Genomic DNA, 20,535 nt, shown 5'->3' with positions numbered 1-20,535 from the left:
AGATTATCAAATTGGAATGGTAAAAGTTTACCAAGTCAAGATTCAAATAAAATTTGAAAAATGACAAAGTTCGAAAGCCAAATTATTAAGCATAAAGGATCAATTGAGAAAGATGAAGAATATTTTATTAAAATTATTAACAAATTAATTTCATTAACAACCAATGAAGCAAGACAACAGAAAATTAACAATTTAGTCTTGAAGGAGGTCAGTAACATTTTTTAAATATCAAGATAGGTCAATAATTTTTTGAAACCTTAGGAAAATTTTTTCTACTTTTACTAGCCTTAAGAAAAATTAATATCGTTTATTAATTTTTTTTTATTTTTTTCATAATATAATAATTATCTATTTTGTCTCTGACCTTTTTACTTCTAAGATAAAAATTAACAAATAAATTTGTCATTTAATCCATCAAAATTAGACTTGAAAAACATAAATTTGTTCCGCACGTGCCTTTCCAGTGGTTATGGGAAAACAGCTCGCGGCTCCCACTTTGCGTACCCTCTAAATTTCATTTGAAATCGTTGTAGAGTGAGACTCCTGAGACACGATAGCGCATGGCGACGATAGCTCGGCTGCAGCTCCTCCAGCCTTCCCCAATCCTTAAAGCTTCTCTACTCTTACGCAAACGCCCTTCTCCTCCCTCTTCCTCATCTGTTCTCCGTCGGACCGGCGCCCGTAAATTCTCAATCGGCCCATCCCTCTGCTCCAATTCAGACCAAACTCTCCAGGTTCTCTCTCTCTCTCTCTCTCTCTCTGTCTCTCTCTCTCTCTTTGTATGTATATATGTATGTGCATGTGTGTGTGTGATAATTGGGGTGTGAAAGCAGGGTTCTGCAACTCCTGGCTCGGGTGCGTCTATTGTTGGGGATCTTTTGGACTATCTAAACGAATCTTGGACTCAATTTCACGCCACAGGTATGAATTTATATATTACTATATATATATATATATATATATATATATATATATATATATATATTTTTCCCTTCAGTCTCGTTCGTATTGTGTGCGCATTTTGAATTCAGGGGCGAGTATGTGTTGGATTATGCTTATTTGCAGAGATAATCCGGGGAAAGGAAGAAAATCAAAATTTGAGTGCCATGCTTTATGACCTCTTACTTTTCAGTAGGGATACCACCTCAGCCAAGTTGATGGTTTGTTTAAGAAGCTTAAGTGAGTGGTGTGATGGTGTTCTAGATGATGAAACTGGAGATAAACATTTGGAAGGCTAAAATCCCCTCTAAGATTTAAGGTTTTTATTTGGTTAGCTGTTCTCAATAGAGTTAACACTTATTAGAATGTAAGAAGAAAAAAAGGGATAAGAGAGAAACTTGCGACTCATATGTTTCTTATATACGCAAAGTCAACACAATGAGGATATTTATGCATTGTATGAACTCTACACCATTAAGCAAAACCTTAAATCATGCCTGAACAAGCATCTAAAACTAGTAATATTTTCTAATTAACAATTTAATTAATAATTATTTTTTATAATATTTAAATACTTTTGAAAAGTAAAAATAATATAATAATATTTTTTAATCAACAATAATCTTGTTCTTAATGTACATTTGTAACATATGATTGTCATAGTAATTTATTTTAAAATAATATTATTGAAAAAAAGGTGTATGTAGTAGGTATACTGATATCATTAAGGATATGTACGCTGAAGTAATGACTAGTGTAAGGACTATGGATGAAGAAACTAGAGATTTTTCAGTCACCATAGGTGTACATCAAGGATTTGCTTTGAGCCCTTATCTTTTTGCTTTAGTGATGGACCAACTTACTAAGAGCATTCAAAATGAGGTTGCATGGTGTATGTTGTTTGCAAATAATATTGTATTAATTGATGAAATTAGGGTTGGAGTAGAGGTCAAGTTAGAATTATGGAGAGAAGTTTTGGAATCCAAAGGTTTAAGGATAAGTAGAAATAAGATAGAATATATGAGATGTAATTTTAGTAATGGTAAGAGGAATATTGGAGACAAAGTTAAACTTGATGATGAAGAAATAAGTAACATTTGTAGATTTTGATACCTTGGATCTATTATGCAAGTTGAAGGAAAAATTGAAAATGATATAATGCATAAAGTTAAAGTAGGTTTGGTAAAATGGAGAAATGCTTCAAGTGTGCTTTGTGATAGTAGAATACCCTTAAAATTAAAAGGCAAATTTTATAGGACGACTATAAGATCAGTTATGCTATATGGATCAGAATGTTAGACGACGAAGAAACAGAATAACCAAAAAGTAAAAGTTGCTGAGATGAGAATGCTTAGATGGATGAATGGTATGACTGAAAGATAAATTAAGGAATGGATATATTTGCGGTAAGTTTAGGTGTAGCTCTCATAGAAGATAAGATAAGGGAGGGATGACTCAGATGCTTTGGGCACTTGCAACGTAGACCACATGGTGCGCCAGTAAAGAAGAGTGAGTTAGTTACTATGGGAGACAGTAGAAAAGGTAGGGGTAGACTTAGAATAATTTGGAATGAGATAGTGAATATGGATTTAATAGCCCTGAATTTGTCAAAAAAAATGGTCCATGATCGTATAAATTGACAGAAAAGGATTCATATAGCTAGTCCCACCTAGTGGGACTTAAGGCTTGGTTTTGTTGTCGTTGTTGTAGATGATTCTTCTTCTTCATTCCAAAATTGAATTACGTTTCATCATAATTAATATGCTATAATACACAATAAAATAATATATGACTATTTTATAATATATTTTTAAAATTACAAAATTGCTACCAAAATTTATTATATTTACGAAATTGACCCCGCCTATAAACCGTGCTACTTATAAGTGGACAAAAAAATTATCTTTCATTACTTCTCAAAATTCACTCAAAAAGTTCTAAAAATAGTGGTTATAGAAAAGCACTTTTTGCAATAAGTACTTATTAAAGTACAAGCCAAATGGAAGCTAAGCTTTCGTTGAAGGCATTTCTGCCCTTCCAATTTTACCACCTTTGGTAGACAAACCTGTTGCCTCCTTACTCAGCCACACAATATTTGGTGAGTCCAATTATCTACTTTGGTAGCAAGAAATCTGAGTATCCTAAAGGGACAAAGACTATAGGGCTATGTTTCTAGTTTTTACAGTGTCCAGCATAAGGAGGAGGATACTAGTGCCTTTGTGAATGTCTTCAGATTCGGATTCCAAGAATCATCGCACTCTTACTTGGTTTCGTAATACTTGTGCTCCTGCTATCAAGCGACAGTATTGAGTGTATCACGACTGCCAAAGAGGTGTGGGATCTTTCAGCCTAACTTTATTCATCTTCTAACACTACTGGTACAAACTCTTTACCGATCTTTCTTGACTGAAGGAAAAGACAGTGCAATCTATTAATAATTTTCTTGTTGAGATGCAAAATATTTGGGATCATTTGGCCCTCAATAAATTGGAACTAGAACATGCTAATGATATTGTTAAATTCCAGGATTATCAAGATCGCCAACAAATCTATCAGTTTCTTATGGCTCTTTGTAGCGAGTTTGAACCTGTTCGAGAATCCCTTTTGCATCATGATCCATTTCCTACATTGGAAAAGGCTGTTGCTGAACCCTGAAGAGATTAGATTCACTACTCTTCAGTCTCAGCAATCTGTTCTTAGTTGCATTGACAACCCCTTTCACTCCATCTAAACGCAAGGTCTTTTGCAGCTATTGTAAAAAGCTTGGCCATCACATCTTAGCTTGTCCCACTAGGCCACCATGTAAGTCACCACCTACGCCAACCCATAGATCCATGGGGGGTTTTCAACTAGCAACACTTCCGTTGCTGCTCCCTTTTGCTGCTGCTATTACTGAGGACTCCTTTCCTTTGACAATACTCTAGTCCTTTTTCATTGAATGATCTTGCGTCTCTGCTCAAACAGGTTATATACTTCCAATTCTTTTGGGCCTTCTTCTTCTGCTTTACCAACTACTCCAATCCAAAATCGTTGTTTGTAATGCTATTGTTATCCATACAGCCAATAATTCTTCTATGCATGGTAGCCACACCAATCATGTTACCACAAACACAGTATCCTCATCTAATGTTTTTCTTTTGTCCCTAAACCTTCCTTAAATCTAACCTCATTTGGACAACTTTGTAAACTTGATTTTCACTTACATTTCTCTCCCAATGGTTGTCTTGTACAGGATCTGCAGATGGGATAGATTGGGATCATCCATAAAATTGGACGACTGTTTGAGTTGACCTCACTTCAAATTTCTTCCAAGTCTTCTTCTCAAATTGCTGCTTCAGCATCTTCTAACATTTGGCATTTGTGTGTCGAACATACTTCCTTTTCTTGTTTGCATCCTTTAATTTCCAAAGGTCTCCTAGGAACAATTAGGGATGATATGTATCACGTTAGCTTGCTCAATATTATTCTCTCCCCTTTAATAATAGAAATTTTGTGCCACTGGCTCCTTTTGACTTGGTGCATTTTGGTATTTGGGAACCTTCCTCCACAACAACTATGGGTGGTTCTCAGCACTATTTAAATGTTAACAATGATTATTCTAGATACACTTAGCTTTATCTCACTCAACATCACTCTGAATTATGTGCTATTTATCAAAAATCTCTTGCTATGGTCAAAAACCAATTTTCATGCACCATCAAAATTCTTTAAACTGATAATGCTCAAAACTAAAAAGAGACAAACTTTCTCTGTACCTTTCACATAATAGGACTCTTGTTCAGCATTCGCCCATAATCGACGTGCAAAATGCAAGCACCGACATATCTTAAACACAGTTCATGCTTGCTTATTTATGCCTTTTGTCCTGAGTGTTTCTAGGATGAAGCCACTCTAATTTCCATCTATGCAATAAATTTTGTCCTATCTCCTCTTGTCAATAATCTATCTCCACTGCATGGTACCTCTCCTAAACCTTCTTTGGTTGTGTCTGTTTTGTTCTTTTTTGCCCCCAGGAGCATACTAAATTAGAGCCCCATGCCCGTCTCTATTGTTTTCTTTGATATGGTATTGAACAAAAGAGGTATAAATATTGGGATACTGTTTCTAAATGACTTAGAATCTCTTGTCATGCTAAATTCTGGGAACATAAAATGTTCTCTTCTCTATCACCATTCCGCATCTCTCTTGCGAGTATTTTGTTCTTTACAAACCTTCCTCTTTATTTGTTTCTTTGATGATTCTGATGCAAGTTCTTCTACACTTCCTCCTCACTCTTCTGTTGTAGATTCCTCATCTAACTCCTCTGCCAGCTTGACCAGTGATCCAATCATAGCCATTTCTCCACTGTGCTCCAACTGTGAATCCTAATCCTGAGCCTCTCTGTCACTCCACTCACGTAAGAAACCCTCCTGCCCAGCTTTGAGATTATTATTGTTACCATGCGTTGCATCTTTACATGAATCTTGAACTTATCAAGAAGCTAGTATTAATCCTCTTTGGCAACAAACAACGATAGAGGAATTGTAGGCTTTAATTAATAACCACACTTGGGATCTTGTTGATTTGCCTCTGGAAAATTTGCTATTGGTTTTAGTGGGTGTACAAAATTAAGACTCGGCCAAATAGTTTCATTGAGCATTATAATGCCCAGTTAGTTGCCAAAGGCTTCAGTCAAGAATATGGAAATGATTATGAGGAGACGCTAGTTGTCCGTATCTTAATCTGCAAATAAACCATTTGGATTGACTGGCTTGCATTTGAAGAATGCTGGCATTTGAACATCAAGAAACAAATAATTTTTACCAATTAGTTTCATTTGACATTAATGTCATAATTTACAGGCATGACATCCAACAATTTAAGGATTTTAAGACTGAAGTTGCTGTTCATAAAGAGAAAAAGCATGCTGAGCAAAAATCTTAGCTCCAGGTGACTTCTAATGACCAAACTATCTTTTGCAATATACCAAAAATCAACTGCCTTGAAGACGAATATTTCACAATTGGTGCTATGGTGATTTCCTTACCATTCATTGTATCCTCAACTAGTTACCAGCAGAAAAGCCATGCATTAGGTGGAAGATTGGTTCTGTCAGTTTGCTTTTCCTCATGCACACTTTGTTTGGTTCGGTTTTTATTTGATATTAGAAAATTTTCGTCAGTTCGGTTCCGTTTGGTTCAGTTTGCTCCCCCTTTAAACTGAAAAGTTTCGGTTCTTAATGTTTCCCACCTGAACTGATTGAACCAACCAAATGCACAGCCCTAATTGTTAGTCAATTTATGTCTACTCCTTGCACCACACATTATGTGACTGTCCTTCATATCCTTTGCTAGATTCAAGGGACCATGTTTTATGGTCTTCATTTTCCTATTGCTTATCCTCTTATCTTGCGCAGCTAGTCTAATGCTGACTGGGGTCGAGATCCTAATGACTGACGCTTTACCATTGGCTATTGTTTCTTTCTTGGGGACTCTGATTTCATGGTGCAGTACCTCTTGATCCAGTACTGAAGCTGAATATCGTACTCCTGCTCACACAGCCCAGGAGCTTCTTTGGCTTCATTGGTTATTAGAATCCATTGGCATTCCTCATTCTTCAGCCACCAATATTTATTGCAACAATTAGGGTGCTATTCACATTGCCCACAACCATGTGTTTCGTATGCACCAAACACATTAAGATTGATTATCATTTCATTCAACACCATATTACATGTGGGACAATGCCTTCACTACTCCCTTTCTTTGGATCAGCCTGATGTTTTCAACAAAGCTCATCACCTAGGACACTTCGCCTACTTTCCAAACTCAAGTTGGCTTCTCATCTCCCACCTTGAGTTTGAGGAGGGTGTCAACATAATTCTAGGCATAATTGTGTCAACATAATTCTAGCTATAATTGTGACAACATAATTTTAGGCATAATTTTCCTCATAATATTTATTTATGTATTATAACATATTAATGATTGATGAAATATGATTCAATTTTGGAATGAGTAAAAAGAACCATCTATTAATTTAAATTAACATTAAATAAGTTAAAAATTTTAATTTAATTAATAATATTATTTTTAACTTAAATTAATGTAATAGTCATATGTTATAAATATACATTAATAACTAGATTATTGTTAATTTGAAATAATAATCTTATATTATTTTGCTAAATAGAAAATATTTAAATATTAATTAAAAATAATTAACGTAATTATTAATTATAAAATATTAAAATATATTTTAAGATAATCATATATTATTTTATTTTATAATTTTTGATGAAATATAACAATATAAATTCATATAGCGTGTATAATAAAAGTGATATCCAAATACCACTTATTTGCAGAGTACGAGGCCTTTTAAGGCTCTATCTTCAATTTGTGTGTTCTTTGCTTTGACAGTGCCGAATCTGTGTCTTATCTTTTCCTGCATTGTTCCTTTTCCTGGAGGGTTTGGAATAAGTTGTTGGGGTTATTGGGAGAGAGTTGGGTTTGTCCAGAGTCAGTGGAGAAGTTGTTGGCTATTTCTTTTACCGGATTTGACAGCAGACGAAATGGTTTGGCTTTGTGGAAGTGTGGTTTTTCACTGTTTTATGGGGTGTTGGATTGGAAAGAAATGCTCATATAAGAGGACGTCTTGGTTGTTTCAAAGTGATATGCTTTTCAGATTTACAGTGTGATTGGCTGGCAGTGTCAGTTTGATTTTACTTTACCTTTTTCTTCTTTGTTTTCAACTCTTTTAAGGAGGATTTCTTATGCTTTTTTTTTTTGTAATTTCTTTGTTCTTGAATGAAATCTCTTTCTTTTTTGATCTCCACTCCCCAACAAAAAAAAGCCTCTATTTCTCTCTTTGAGCATTTTCTAGGCAAGCAACTGGAACATAAGTTAGAAATGGTTCAGCCACAAGTATACATGAAGCATGGAAAATGAGTAAGCATGAACAACAGAATTATAATTAACCATAATCCTGTGAACTCGACATAAAAGTTGATGGAACCGAGCTCAAATTTTGATTTCGAGTATAATTTTGAAGCTTCAAAAGTACAAAAATCTTGATGTCAATGTAAATTTTGATTTTAAAAAATGATGAAACTTAATAGTAAACATGAAATTCTTTTTTGAAACTTCGGAAATGTTTAATAGACATAATGGTGCAGGTATTAGAACTAACTTATTATAAATTTAATGCATCAAGGACAGGTATGTTGTGTATGAGGTGCAGTAGCTGTAATATAATACTTGTATTAAACATTTCAGTTAACATAAATGAAATTCATTAATCAGTTAAATATTACCTTTATACAGATAATGATAATTTAGAGAAAAATAGTTAAAAAAAATGTTGTTGCTGATATCTAAGTTTAAAAATTTTCACATAATTTCAAAAGCCCTTGTGATAATCTTTGGCTTCAATAAAAAAATAAGATAAATTAAAAGAGGAATTTGACTTTGCACTAAATCTCACATTTGAATTCATAGAAATTTCATTCTATAGTTAAAATTTTGACTGAAGTTTTGAGAATTTGATAAATTTTGCATGATACGATGAAATTTCGATGGAAATTTTGTAAGATGGAAATGACTGCCATTTTGATTTTGAAGGTGATGGAAATTAGGAACTGTGGGAATCTTGTAAAAATTTAAGATCATGATGGGAAGTACCATGAGATCTTCTGCTATCTTTTTTTCATAAAATGACTACCATGAGGTGCTATTCATTCACTATCATTAGATAATACAATTTTAAGACTGCTCTGAATTCATTGAGGTGATTTATTCTTCATCTCAAGAGTGCTAAATGAAAATAAATCAAAACAAAAGAGTTGTCAATATTGGTGGTAAAGCAGTTTGTGACGAACTGATTCAGTTGCACGGAGAATATGACAGAGCATGCATGCTCCATAAATTGTGCATCTTGTTTATAGTTTGATATTTTGATATGTACATGCTATTTTGATTCTGTGATCACCAGGTACAAACTGAACTCAACAAAGCCCCAGTTCTTTGGCAATGGCTATACAACAGTTTTGCATTTTGTGTCAAAGATTGATATGGTCTATCACATTATAGCCTATCAGGTTGCTGGATTCATAAGTGGTCACTTGAGGATACATTGTAATTGAACTCATGCTAAAATAGAACATCAAAAGCACAAAAGGGTAAAAACATTTATTGATTGACTTTTGAAAATTTTTCTGATCAAGCATTTAGATCCTTGCCAAAAAATGTGTGTAAAGCAAGGTGGAATCAGCTTAAAAGGATTGGTCTTAAATTTTGATGTAATGAAGAACATAGCCTAAATTATCTTGGAAAATTTATTGTTCTTTAGTAATCATCATTAAATAAACCAGCAGTAAATCACAAATTTACCGACACAAGTTTAGAAAAGAAAAAGCCGAGAGAGAGAAGAAGTACGTTTAAAGTATGATTTAGGGTGGCAATCTTTGTCTGGATTGTCCAACGACTGGTGATAATGAATTTTTCTTAGAAATATTTCTAGTTGATTTGGGTCTGAGTTGAATATGGACTTGGGATAGTGATGTAATCCCCCTATTTTATCTTATTAGACTATTTTCAAATTGGTTCTGTCATTTGACATGGGCTTAAAAATAAGGTTTATAGTCATCCAGTGTATTATTAGCTGGGTATGGTCATGGACTCATGGTTGGTCCTGGCAGACAGGCAAAACCCAGTGAAGGCTGGGTTTGATATTCTTGGCAAGTGTAACTCGTGGGAATCAAATCCACCAACAGCAAGTTAAAGGGTGACTAACAGCTTAATCTGTTTATGGTGGTAATGAGCAGCATTCATCAAGCTTCTAACTGAATGGGTGGCAGATTAAAATGCTGCTGACAGCTTAGTCCATGCACATGGACTATAGCTGGGTCACTCACACCCGTCACCCCCCCCCCCCCCCCCCAAAAGAAAAAAGAAAAATTCCACCCATGTCTATATCCTGTCCTTCATATAAATGTGAGATAGATAATTATCATAACCAGTATTCAGTCCAGTCATACAAAACCTTACCTGCAAGACTAATGCACCCATACCCATGGGCCATGGTGGGACTGTGAGAGTAGGAGTAGCCATGTCTGCCTAGCTTGGTTTTGCCATACAAAAGTGATAAGTTGTGTAGCCCTGTGGGATTGTGGGCTTCTTTTTTTAGACATTGTAAAAGTCCACACACCCACCCCCCCCGCGGGCGGTCTCTCATCAATGTCCTCTAGCCTTATGACTGAAGGAACCACTCAACCTAAAAGCTTAATCTGTTAGATGAGGAACAAGAATAGGTTTTGAACGCTAGCCTTTTGGATTACCTCAATCTTTCCATCTCCTTGTCCTCACTCTCTTTCTATTGATGAACCACTTAACCTAAAGCTTAATGTGTTAGTTGAGGACTGCCCCATGCAGGGATGTCTGTTGGGCTTAAATGGGTGGACAAAGCATGTGGCCATCATTTTATTTTGTGTTGAAATTTAATTATAAGAACGAGACAACCAGCATTTGAATTTTGGACTATTAGAGAGTGGCTTTGACAATTTTGGAACAGCTCTTTGTTCTAATACTTCAAGCTTGTAGAGAAAAGTGTTTTTATTTCATTCTTACACTCCCCATCACATGTAGCCTCTTTTTGGATTGGATATTCATGTTCATATCTTTCTAATAAATTTTGGGAGGTGTGATGGTTTGGACGTAGGATTTCATGCTTTGATACTTTGCTGATAGAAGCATTCAACCTAAAAGCTTAAATTAAGCCACTAAGTGAGGACCCACATTAACCTATTCCTAAAGCACCAACAGCAATCGTCGTCTCTCCCTTTACCTCCTCATGTCCCTCTTTTTGCTATCTCTGCTACCTGCTCTCTTGTCTTAGGTTTGTATGTTCTGTTGGGCACCGTATGTATATGTAAATGATTTGAATGAATAGCACAAGCTTACAAGGAAAGAAAGGGGTGAAAGAGGGAAATAGCCCAATAGGTGAACAGGAAATAGAGCAACTGGTAAATGGTAAGAATGGAGATTTCATTAAAAAAAAAAAGAGAGGAATCACAACAACACAAAGGATGTAACTTAATGAAAAGCATGAGATCAAATTCAGAAACTTTAATCAGAAAACTATTGATGTTTTGAATAGAGGTACTTGTGTAAATGCCATCTCACCACCACATATCTTGGGAGCTGTGTACACCAGTGGGCAGGCCAGCTCAGTCCTGTTTTTCATCAAATTTCAATGTGGGGAAAAATATGTGTCTTATGTCAGGCTGGGCTGGGCTGGGCTTAGTTTGAGCCAATAAAATTTGGTCAAATTTTAATTCTGGCCCTGCCCGTGGCCACCCCCATGTGGGACTATCATGATAAAGTGTATATGTGTACACACACAGGCACACATTCATATATCTTTCCAGTCCGTTAGAGGCTATATTTGATACTTTTTTTATGGTATCTGAAATAATGCTGTACACTTGGAACTGTTGTGTTGGCAAGCATCCACCAAGCCAATCACTGATAACTAGAAGAACATTGCAATTTGCAGCCTGCAAAGATTGCTATTTGTTTTGTGCTATGGCTGTCTCTGCAGTGAATTTGGTGGCAGTAACAGATGCGAAGTGTTAATAGTGTAAAAAAATATGATTGACCTAGCTACATTCAAAAAAGCATGTGTGAAGCTCATATGGTTGCCAAAAGAAAAAGCCAGAAAATGGAATTTTTTTTATAGAAAAAAGGATCTATTAATGAAAAGAATAATTACAAAGAATGGATGATAAGAAATCCTCTAGGAGATAATAGAAATTTTGAAAAATGAAGATAGATGGTGGACCCTATTGAACTAGTTTAGTAATTGCTCAGAAGTCAGATTCAGACAAGAGTAAATTCAATCCTTGACAATATATGGGGGAATAGCTTAAACTGTTACCCACAACCTGGATTCAATGGTAGCAGAACTAAAAATAATGCTGCCATAAAATCCTGGACTTGGAGATCATTTAAGGATAATGCTGCATGACAAGGGAGTTATGCCTCGTTGTGTTATACTGTCAGTTGATTACTAAATGATCTTCTCTTTATGTAGGCCATTTTTGGTTTTGAGTGCATGTTTATTTTTTTGGGGCTACATGGGGAGGATGTTGGAAGCATGGAGGGGTTTGAAAATTTTTGCATAGACTGCATTGTACTGATGCTGGATGTTGGTGGGCCAATTTTGAGGAAGAATCGCAATGTGAGCTTTAAATTGATGTTTTAGTAGGGAAATACGATCTTGTTTTGTACTCAATTTCTTTCTTTATTTCTTTGCAGCCGAAGCAAAGCGAGAATTAATTGCTGCTGGTTTTCATCTGCTAAATGAGAATGATGAGTGGGACCTCAAACCTGGTGGGCGGTACTTCTTTACACGGAATATGTCTTGTTTGGTTGCTTTTGCTATTGGAGAAAAGTGAGTGGAAAAATCCTGTCTGCGAAGAAACTGAGCTTATAAAGCATGAATTTAATTATACTATTATTGATTGGGATTTCTATTCTTCAAGTAGATATACTGACAAAAAATATATGAGGTAGTTGCATTCACCGTCCATTTTGTAATCTACATTTTTATGCGCCATTGCCATCATATTCGCCTGCTGCACTGCTTTTAGAGCACTTCCTTAATTTCTTTCCTTTCTTTCTCCTTGTTTGTGAATTTCGTATCCTTTATTTCCCTTTTTTGTCCTAAAAATGGTTTATGCTCTCTAGTTTTTACTTTCTATAGTTGTGTTCATAATCAATGAGTTTCAAGTTTTTTTTTTCTGTTTATTTTCTTCATTTATTACACATGAACATTGCCACTTGTTGAATAAAAACTTTTCTGCTGGATTTGCAGGTATAATGTTGGAAATGGTTTTCATGTGATTGCTGCACACACTGACAGCCCCTGTCTGAAACTAAAACCAAAGTCTGCATCATCCAAGTCTGGCTATCTTATGGTCAATGTGCAAACGTACGGGGGTGGCTTATGGCATACTTGGTTCGATAGAGACTTGAGTGTTGCAGGAAGGGTCATTGTGAGAGGCACTGATGGTGCCTTTTTGCAGAAGCTTGTGAAAGTTAAAAGACCTCTATTACGAGTGCCAACTCTGGCTATTCATCTTGACCGGTTTGTAGCTGTTTCCCTAAAGATTCAATTTCTTTGCAACATATGCTCATTATTAGATCCACATGGTTCATGATAGCTATAGAGAAACAGGCATGAGATTTGTTGTTCTTTTCTGAATTATTATGAGGCATGAGCATTGCATGTTGACGGTGATGGTTTTTTAATGCAATAATTGACTGCAATTTACTCTTAGGTCACAATGATACCTTCCAATGCTACTTTTTTGAGTCATTATTTTATTGTGGGACTTGAATGAAGCTTATGCTTCTTAATTGGAGTTGTTTTCCATGTGCCGCCAGCCACTTGAAAGTTTAGAAGGTGTTCCTGTTTTGTGGGTGATGGTAAGGGTAATGAAGCAGCATGTGAGTAATCAGTCCAGGGATTTCATGAATTGACAAAAGAGGGGGCAGCAAGAATAGAACCTAGGACCCCTTGGCAGCATTGGCTCTAATATCATGGTAAATTACCACCTGACAAGAAAGCTTTAATTGTTAGCTTGTGGACCAACAACGTATGTCAGGTCTTAAAGAGGTGCTAGGTACTTCATGTGATACTATTCGTGAGAGATTCTAGAGTTCATCTATAATGGAAACTTATAAATGTAGTGTCAGATAGTGTTTATTATTATGGTGGCATGTCTGACCTTCTTGCACTGTGGTGTGTCCCAACCAGGATGACCTTTGACTTGATTGATGGATATTAATGGAGCAGGAAGTTTTTCCTTATTTTCTCGAGTGTTGGGTGGCAAAGCGGGCAACTGTGTGCATGTGCATTTCTTTTGTGGGACCTATTTTTTTGCAATGACCATTGTTGGATTGCATTTGTAACTCTTCCATTGATATCATGTGTGCTAAATATCTGGTCAGTTGGAACTTGGAAGGCTCATTAAATCAAATTTTCTTTTCATAAGTTTTTAAATTTTTTTTTTTTTAACTTATACCACTTTATGGAACAAATCTTATTTTTAATCAGCTTTACCTCTGGCAAGCATGACAGACATGGAAGTATGTAATCCAATAGTGAGCTGGGAAAGTTTTATGTACCACAAAAGTTTCTGAGTGGGCTCTACACTAGCAAATTTTCTGCCATTTTTATTTGATTCTAGCTCACATTTGAACAAGAATGTTGATGTATTGTCTAATGTAAAGACATATACATTCACATACATACATGCATGCACACATGCATAAGTACAAGAGGTGGTTTGGACAATGATTGGTATGGTAGCTTTATTGTTATCCCTTATTTTTTTTCCTCTTATATATATATATATATATATATATTTGTGTTTTAAATGTGGTTTAGTTTGAGAATAACTTATGGAACAGGGGCATCATGCAGGATTCACAGCACATCTATTCTGTTGTGCTGCGTTGACATTTTTCATGCAAGCGGGACCTATTTACAGGATAATGTAGGTCCTACTTACATCTTACATAAAGTGTGTATATAAATGGGTCCCACTTGTATGAAATGTGTTTGCACGACATAATTATGTTGTAATCCATGCAATTTTTGTGACTTATTTTGACATGTCCATATCTCATGAGAGTAAGTCTCTTGAGGTATTGATGATATTGTTTATAAATATATATTTTTAATTTTAATATGGAAAAAAAATTGATTTTAGAGATATGGTATATCAGGTAGCGACAACCTTAAAGGAGAAAAATATAATAATATTTAAAGATAAAATGATCAAAGATGGGGATTGAACTATAGAGGATGGGATAGATACAAATACTATTTGGAGTAGATTAGTTAGCTCTATTAAAAAGATAACAAAAGAGATTTTAGGTGAATTAAGGGGAAGATTCTCAAATAGCAAAGAAAGTTGGTGGTGGGATAAAGATGTACAAAAAGCCGTAAAGACAAAAAGAATTTGGTATAAAACGTGGCAAAAATGTAGAAACAGGGATAACTTTGAAAAGTATAAGGAGGCAAGAAAAGATGCAAAAAAGGCCATTAGTGAAGCTAAATACATATCATTTAATAGTTTGTATGATAGATAATATGCAAAAGAAGGGGAAAAAGATATATTTAAACTTGCTAAAGTTAGAGAAAGGAAGAGTAAGGACTTAGGAAATGTAAAATATATAAAAAGTGAGGATGATATTGTCTTGGTTAAGGACGAAGATATTAAAGAAAGATGGCGAAGTTACTTTAGTAAGTTGTTTAATGAAAACCAAATAGAAGACTTAAACTTAGAATTGTCAAATGAGGAAAAGACTAAAAATATGAGATTTATCCGCAAAATTAGAGTTAATGAAGTTAAGTTTGCACTAAAAAAGATGAAAAATGGGAAAGCTATAGGACCTAGATAACATCCCAATTGAAGTTTGGAAATGCTTAGGTGATAACGGAATTATATGGCTAACTAATTTATTTAATACAATTATAAAAACTAAAAAAATGCCAGATGAATGGAGGAAAAGCACTTTAATACCTATATAAAAAAATAAAGGAGATATTCAAAATTGTAATAACTATCGTGGAATTAAACTTATGAGTCATACAATGAAACTATGAGAAATGGTAGTTGAACAAAGATTAAGGTTAGAAACGAAGGTCTCAGAAAATCAATTTGGTTTTATGCTTGGGAGATCTACCATAGAAGCTATATATCTTTTAAGAAGATTAATGGAAAGTTTTAGGGAAAAGAAGAGGAACTTGCATGTGATATTTATTGACCTAAAGAAAGCATATAATAGGATACCTAGGGAAGTTCTATGGTGGGTTTTAGAAAAAAAAAAGGTGTATGTAGTAGGTATACTGATGTCATTAAGGATATGTACGATGGAGTAATGACTGGTGTAAGGACTATAAATGGAGAAACTAGAGAATTTCTAATCCCCATAGGTGTACATCAAAGATTTGCTTTGAGTCTTTATCTTTTTGTTTTAATGATGGACCAACTGACTAAGAGTCTTCAAAAGGAGGTTCCATGGTGTATGTTGTTTGCAGATGATATTGTATTAATTGATGAAACTAGGGCCGAAGTTGGGGCTGAGTTAGAATCATGGAGAGAAGCTTTCGAATCTATAGGCCTTAGGATAAGTAGAAATAAGACAGAATATATGAAATATAATTTTACTAATGATAGGAGGAATATTGGAGACAAAGTCAAACTTGATGATGAAGAAATAAATAGCACTTGTAGATTTTGAAACCTTGGATCTATTATGCAAGCTGAAGGAGAAATTGAAGATGATGTAATGCATAGAATTAAAGCAGGTTGGGTAAATTGGAGAAGTGCTTCAAGTGTGCTCTGTGATTGTAGAATACCCTTAAAATTAAAAGGGAAGTTTTATAGAATAGTTATAATACCAACTATGCTATATGGATCATAATGTTGGGCGATGAAGAAATAGAATATCCAAAAAGTAAAAGTTGTCGAGATGAGAAGACTTAGATGGATGAGTGGTATAACATTGAAAGATAAATTAAGGAATGAACATATTCACGGTAAGTTAGGTGTAGCTCCTATAGAAGATAAGATAAGGGAGGGACGACTCAGATGGTATGGACATTTGCAACGTAGGTCACATAGTGCGCCAGTGAGGATGAGTGAGTTAGTTATTGTGGGGGGCAGTAGAAGGGGTAAGGGTAGACCTAAAATAACTTGGGAGGAGATAGTAAGTAAGGATTTAATATCTTTGAATCTGTCAAAAGAAATTATCCATGATTGCATAAATTGACGGAAAAAGATTCATATAGCTGACCCCACCAAGTGGGACTTAAAGCTTGGTTTGTTGTTGTTGTTGTTGTTGTAATATATCAGGTAGCTTGTTAAAACATTGACCTAAGCCCTTTTCGTTTTCATCTAGAAATGATAGAAGAAACTTAATTATAAATAATCTCTTAATCTAGAATATAAATCCTAGACTGGGTTATATCAATCACTTAGTTTTAAAGCACTTAACTCTTTGTTGCTAATAAATCAAATAAATTATGATGTATCTGGAAAACTAAATAAGCATGGGCTTCAAAGATCAATCAGGTTATGGAAATTATAGCAGTTATAATAGTAATAAGTTGAAGTAAACCCATTAGCTTGAGTTTTAGATAATGCACTCAACATGGAATGTAAACCCAAACTAGCCTTCTTTTCTTGCGTAGGTAAGATGTGGAAATTTTTGTGCTTTTGAACATTTCTACTCTTTGTTGCTAATAAAGCTGGTAAATTTTGATGTATTTGAGAAATAAAACAAAAGTATGGGCTTGGAAGTTCATTCAATTAAAGTAGAATACGTTTTATTTAAAGCTAAGAATGTCACAAGTTTAGTGTCTTGGGGAATACTATAAAATGGTAGCCTGGTGCACAAAGCTCCTGTGTATGCAGAGTCTGGGGAAGGGGCAGACCACAATGGTCTATAGTACACAGCCTTACCTTGCATTTTTGCAAGAGGCTGTTTCCACGCCTTGAACCTGTGACCTCTAGGTCACACGGCGACAACCTTATTGTTGCGCATAAGCTCCCATTCTCTTGAGGAATACTATCAACAAGTGAATTAAAATATTACTTTTTAGGGCCCCCTTTTGGGTGTGGTTGCATGTTATTGGAGCAAATTTTATGTATGACTAAAATGTCCATTTTTATTGTATAAATAAGAGTTATTGAGGGTATTATGGTCATTATGATGTCCTTGGCATTTAATTAATAGAGGAGGAGATCTATTGCTGTGATTAGATCTTCCAATTTTGACAACACTTTAACATGGTATTAGAGTTGGATTTATCATCTTATTCCCTTAATGGTACAAGTGTACCCATTAGCAAGCGTGGAAATGATTAGTAGCGGTTCAATAATAACGGTACAAGTGGACCCAGGAAGAATGGGATCTATAGTGGCTGCATTGGCAATATGTGGAAGTTTACTATGAAGCCAAACCATGTTAATTGTATGACCTCTTTGTCCACAATGAGTACACCTGGGTAGAAGGTCTTTGCCACTATCATCAGTTAATTTCAAGTATATCTTTTGTGCTACTCGTGTTGTCAAAAGGGATATTGCTGCTAAAATTCTACCTTGCGTCGATTTTTTATTTGTGCTGATGTTACTTCTTTGAGTCCAAAGTGCGAGATTCTGGCTTATTATCTCTACCTTGTCATCCTCTTGCATTTTCATCTATCTTGAGTCCTTCTAGTTGCCCATATCATTCTAATATGCAGGTGCACACACAACAACGACTCATTACTCAAGGGAGGAGAGCCTTTCTCAAGCCTTTTCTACTACTACGTGACTCACTCTGAAATGAGCAGTGCAAAGGCTATCCTAAGTATAGGAGTTATGTCGTGTAATAATTAGCCCAAAAGGCTAGATCGTCTCCTCAATGCAGATCAGTTTCAGACTCCTGTAAAACAGAAAGAAGGAAATAAGAAAGCAGTTTACTGAACATAGTTCAAATTCGAATTCTTGGGGTTTTTGAAAATTTGTGACGAAATTAAAACAAGCAAATGAACTAAACTTAAACAAAGGCCTAAACAAAAATAAACTACACCTAAACAAAGTCCTAAACAAAAATAAACTCAACATGAATAGAGTCTTAAAACAAAAATAAACTACACTTAAACAAAGGCTTAAACAAAAATAAACTAACCTACACAAAGTCTTAAACTTAACCAAAAACTTAAACAAATTAAATCCACATTAAAAATGAGCTCAAATGAAAATTAAACCAACAATAATAAGTTCCATTAAATATTGAAGTGACATTGAAATTTAAGCAAGCTAATTAATTAAAGAGACAAGAGAATAAGAGAGAGAGTGAGAGAACTAAAACAAAAATTAAGCTAATAAAAAAAAGAAATTCTTCAACAATGAAATAAACTAACACACTAATTAGCTTAAACAAATATTTGATTTCAACATTAACTTTAATTAAAAGCAAGGTAAACTAAATAATAGAAGTGCTCAAACAAATATCAACTCCAGCAATAACTTTAACTTAAAAAAAAACTGAACTTAATAATGAAAATAACCCAAACAAGAATTCATTCCAACAATGACGTTAAATAAAAAAAGACAACTGAATTTAATAATACTCAAACAAATATTAAAATAACACAAAGAGAGAGAGGGAGAGAGAGAGAGAGAGAGGCAGGCCATGAGGTGAGGAGATGCACACAGCAGCAAGGCTGCTCTCTGTTGCGGCGCAAACCCCCAGGAAAAGAAGACCCCCGCTGCTCTTTTAAACCCTCAAACCCTAAAAGGCCAAACCTCAAAAGCCTAGCCTCACTTTTTAATTAAAGTCCTCTGGTGATCAATGCTGACATGTCAACGCATCATGTTAATGCATGGACCAATGATGGCAATCCGAATGTCGACACTGCACACAGCATGTCAACGCATAGCCCAACTATGGCAATCTGAATGTCGACACTGCACACAGCATGTCAACGCATAGCCCAACGATGGCAATCCGAATGTCGACACTGCACACAACTTGTCAACGCATGGCCCAACGATGATCTGGTCCCTTTGCAATTCGGTGCCCAGCACAAGAGATAGACCCCCTTCATTCTCGTGCATGGCTCCTTCATAGAGTCGTGTCAAGCCCAGCCCATGTGCCCGCATGGCCTTTTCACGTTCTTGCATGGGCCTTCATTAAATGCTCATGGCAGCCCCCTTTTTGTTGTTATTGCTCCCAGCTCACATGGTCAGCCCTTGTTCACGCATGGGCCTATGTGCGTGGCCCTGCACGTCCAACCCCACACGTCCCAGCTGCTCGTTGTTCACGCATGAGCTTTAAATTCTCATCCATGCAGACAGCCTACGTGGGCACGGCCTCTCCTTTATTCCTTCAGCTTCCCACGACTTCATGCATCATGGCCCAGCTCTTTAGTTAAAGCCCCAGCTCTCGGATTCTCCTTTTCCCCGAGACCCAGCTTCTTCACGTGTTTGCATGCATGGATGGCTTCATTCAATGCACACGGCCCAGCTATGTCTTCTTGAATGCTTGTACACGACCTACGTGCATCAATACATGACCCTCTTTTCATCGCATGAAACAGATTCACGTGCATGAAGCCCACGTAGTCTTCTCACACACAAGCACACACAACTTCCTTTTTTCACGTGCATGGAGCCCAATACATTAAACCCCTCATGCACACGACCTTCTTTTATTCATGGCTCTCCAAATTTCCTATGTGGCTCGACTTTTGAAAATTATCTTGTAATAATTAAACATGAATATTCGTAAATTTATGGAAAAAATCGGATAATTATCTCAAAATTATCAAATGGGCTCAATGATTAAAATATTGGACATAATTAAGTATTTAATTAAAATAATAACACTTAATTAATGCATTTAAATACTTAATTACGCAACTTTGACGCGTAATCACTACACCTTTGGTTTCCTTATTGGATCTTCTTCTTGTTGTCTGGAAAGGTGAATGCACCTCTACCCAGCATCCAATCTCTAATTTCATTTGCTATGATTTCTTGTCACCCTCATTTTT

At 35.5% G+C, this 20,535-nt stretch overlaps 1 protein-coding gene across 7 annotated transcripts in view; it reads left to right on the top strand.

The window, feature by feature from the left end:
- Positions 1-472: 472 nt before the first annotated feature.
- The window catches only part of LOC131166383 (probable aspartyl aminopeptidase), a 50,842-nt gene continuing 30,779 nt past the window's right edge, over positions 473-20,535 (top strand). For 6 of the 7 annotated variants that reach the window (XM_058124893.1, XM_058124890.1, XM_058124895.1 and 3 more), the window contains exons 1-4: positions 496-734; positions 834-921; positions 12,234-12,369; positions 12,793-13,065. In XM_058124893.1, coding sequence (XP_057980876.1) covers positions 561-734; positions 834-921; positions 12,234-12,369; positions 12,793-13,065 — 671 coding nt within the window. In that variant the 5' untranslated portion in view covers positions 496-560. Of the gene's footprint in view, positions 735-833; positions 922-12,233; positions 12,370-12,792; positions 13,066-20,535 lie in introns of all 7 variants that reach the window. The other variant, XM_058124889.1, reaches the window with a different exon arrangement.

This window comes from Malania oleifera, chromosome 10 (genome assembly GCF_029873635.1).
Source record: "Malania oleifera isolate guangnan ecotype guangnan chromosome 10, ASM2987363v1, whole genome shotgun sequence".
Taxonomy (NCBI): domain Eukaryota; kingdom Viridiplantae; phylum Streptophyta; class Magnoliopsida; order Santalales; family Ximeniaceae; genus Malania; species Malania oleifera.
This window is presented reverse-complemented; position numbering and strand designations above follow the sequence as displayed.